Source organism: Penaeus monodon, chromosome 24 (genome assembly GCF_015228065.2).
Source record: "Penaeus monodon isolate SGIC_2016 chromosome 24, NSTDA_Pmon_1, whole genome shotgun sequence".
NCBI lineage: Eukaryota > Metazoa > Arthropoda > Malacostraca > Decapoda > Penaeidae > Penaeus > Penaeus monodon.
Window position 1 is genome coordinate 6,693,492 of NC_051409.1, and position 1,354 is coordinate 6,694,845.

The following is a 1,354-nucleotide window of genomic DNA, read 5'->3' on the forward strand; positions in this document are numbered from 1 at the left end:
ACGGTCTCTTCATCGCCCCTGAGGGTCTCTGCAACGCCTCCGAAGGCCTCTTCAGCGCCTCCGTCGGTTTCTGCTGAGGACCTGGGCGCGGGTTACGGAACCGTAGCGTCACCTGCTCGTTCATTACTGTGCCCAGGGTTCTGTAGAGGCTAACCCCCGTGACTACGACTACGAAGAGAAGGATAGGAAACTTAGGAAAGGACTGCTGCTGTTGGCCGGACATCTTTCAGGATAACACTGAAGGAAAGGTGTAGGCTCGTACCCCACTTTCGGAACTACACTGAAGGGAAGAGATGGAATCGTATCCCCCTTTCGGAATAACAGTTAAGGGGAATGCTGGATTTCTGATGTAGGCTCGTATCCCCCTTTCAGAATAAAATTGAAGGGAAGATATAGGCAGACATTTCCGTTTCAGAATAATACTGAAAGGAAGAGATAGGCTCGTATCCCCCTTTCAGAATAACACTGGAGGGAAAATGTAGGTCGTATTCCCCTTTCAGAATATTATTGAAAGGAAGAGATGGGTTCGTATCCCCCTTTCGGAAAAACAGTAAAAGGGAATGCTGATTTCTGATATAGGCTCGTATTCCCTTTCAAAATAACACTGAAGGGAATGGATTGGCTCTCATCACCCTTTTACAATAACAATAAGGGGGAAATGCCGAAATTCTGATATGGGCCCGTATCTTCTCTGCTCACGATTGCAAAATATACTTATTCAAGTCAACAAGCTCAGAGTTTTGCACAGACCGAATTGCAGGAGGGCCTGTGACCGTATGAGTCCGATCATTTAGAGGTGCATTGTTTTCCAGATATTTACGTTCACACGCCGATTTTCAGGTAAGTGCATTCACCTGTTGATGGAGGAGTATTATTGTGTATTTTCTCTGTAAAATTCGTGACATTCATGCAAACAGTTATATCCTTAATATACACTGTATATACTTAATCTGTTCATAAGAAAAAAATAATTGATATGCTTCTTATTAGTAAATTATGCTACGTTATTTAAGGTAGTCGAAAACGAAGCGGAAAATCGAAATACAATGAAAAAAAAAAAATGGATAGGAATACGAAAAACAGACTTTAACCGTCGGTTTTTATGTCGAAATTCGAATCAAAGTTATGCTCATTTATAACTTATAAACCGACGCATCACAAATATAAACGTATACATCTACACATGCCATTAGCATATCTTTTGTAGTTTTAATCCAATTCTCAGCCTTACTGAAATTCTCATACATCTGGTAATGTTCACATGGTCGCATCTGTTTGATATAAGCAGCCAACTCAGCAAAAACGAATTACGAGTCTCAGTGATTCACGAACTCTCATGAAATAAAATCCTAGA

The 1,354-nt window shown here is 41.1% G+C and overlaps 1 protein-coding gene across 1 annotated transcript in view; it reads right to left on the reverse strand.

Moving 5' to 3' along the window:
• The window catches only part of LOC119588527 (alpha-(1,3)-fucosyltransferase C-like), a gene marked incomplete in the record, with an annotated part of 22,185 nt that extends 21,422 nt beyond the window's left edge, over positions 1-763 (reverse strand). The window contains 1 exon segment of the mRNA XM_037937165.1: positions 1-763. Within this exon segment, the coding sequence (XP_037793093.1) occupies positions 1-223 (223 nt within the window).
• Between the last annotated feature and the right edge of the window lie 591 nt (positions 764-1,354).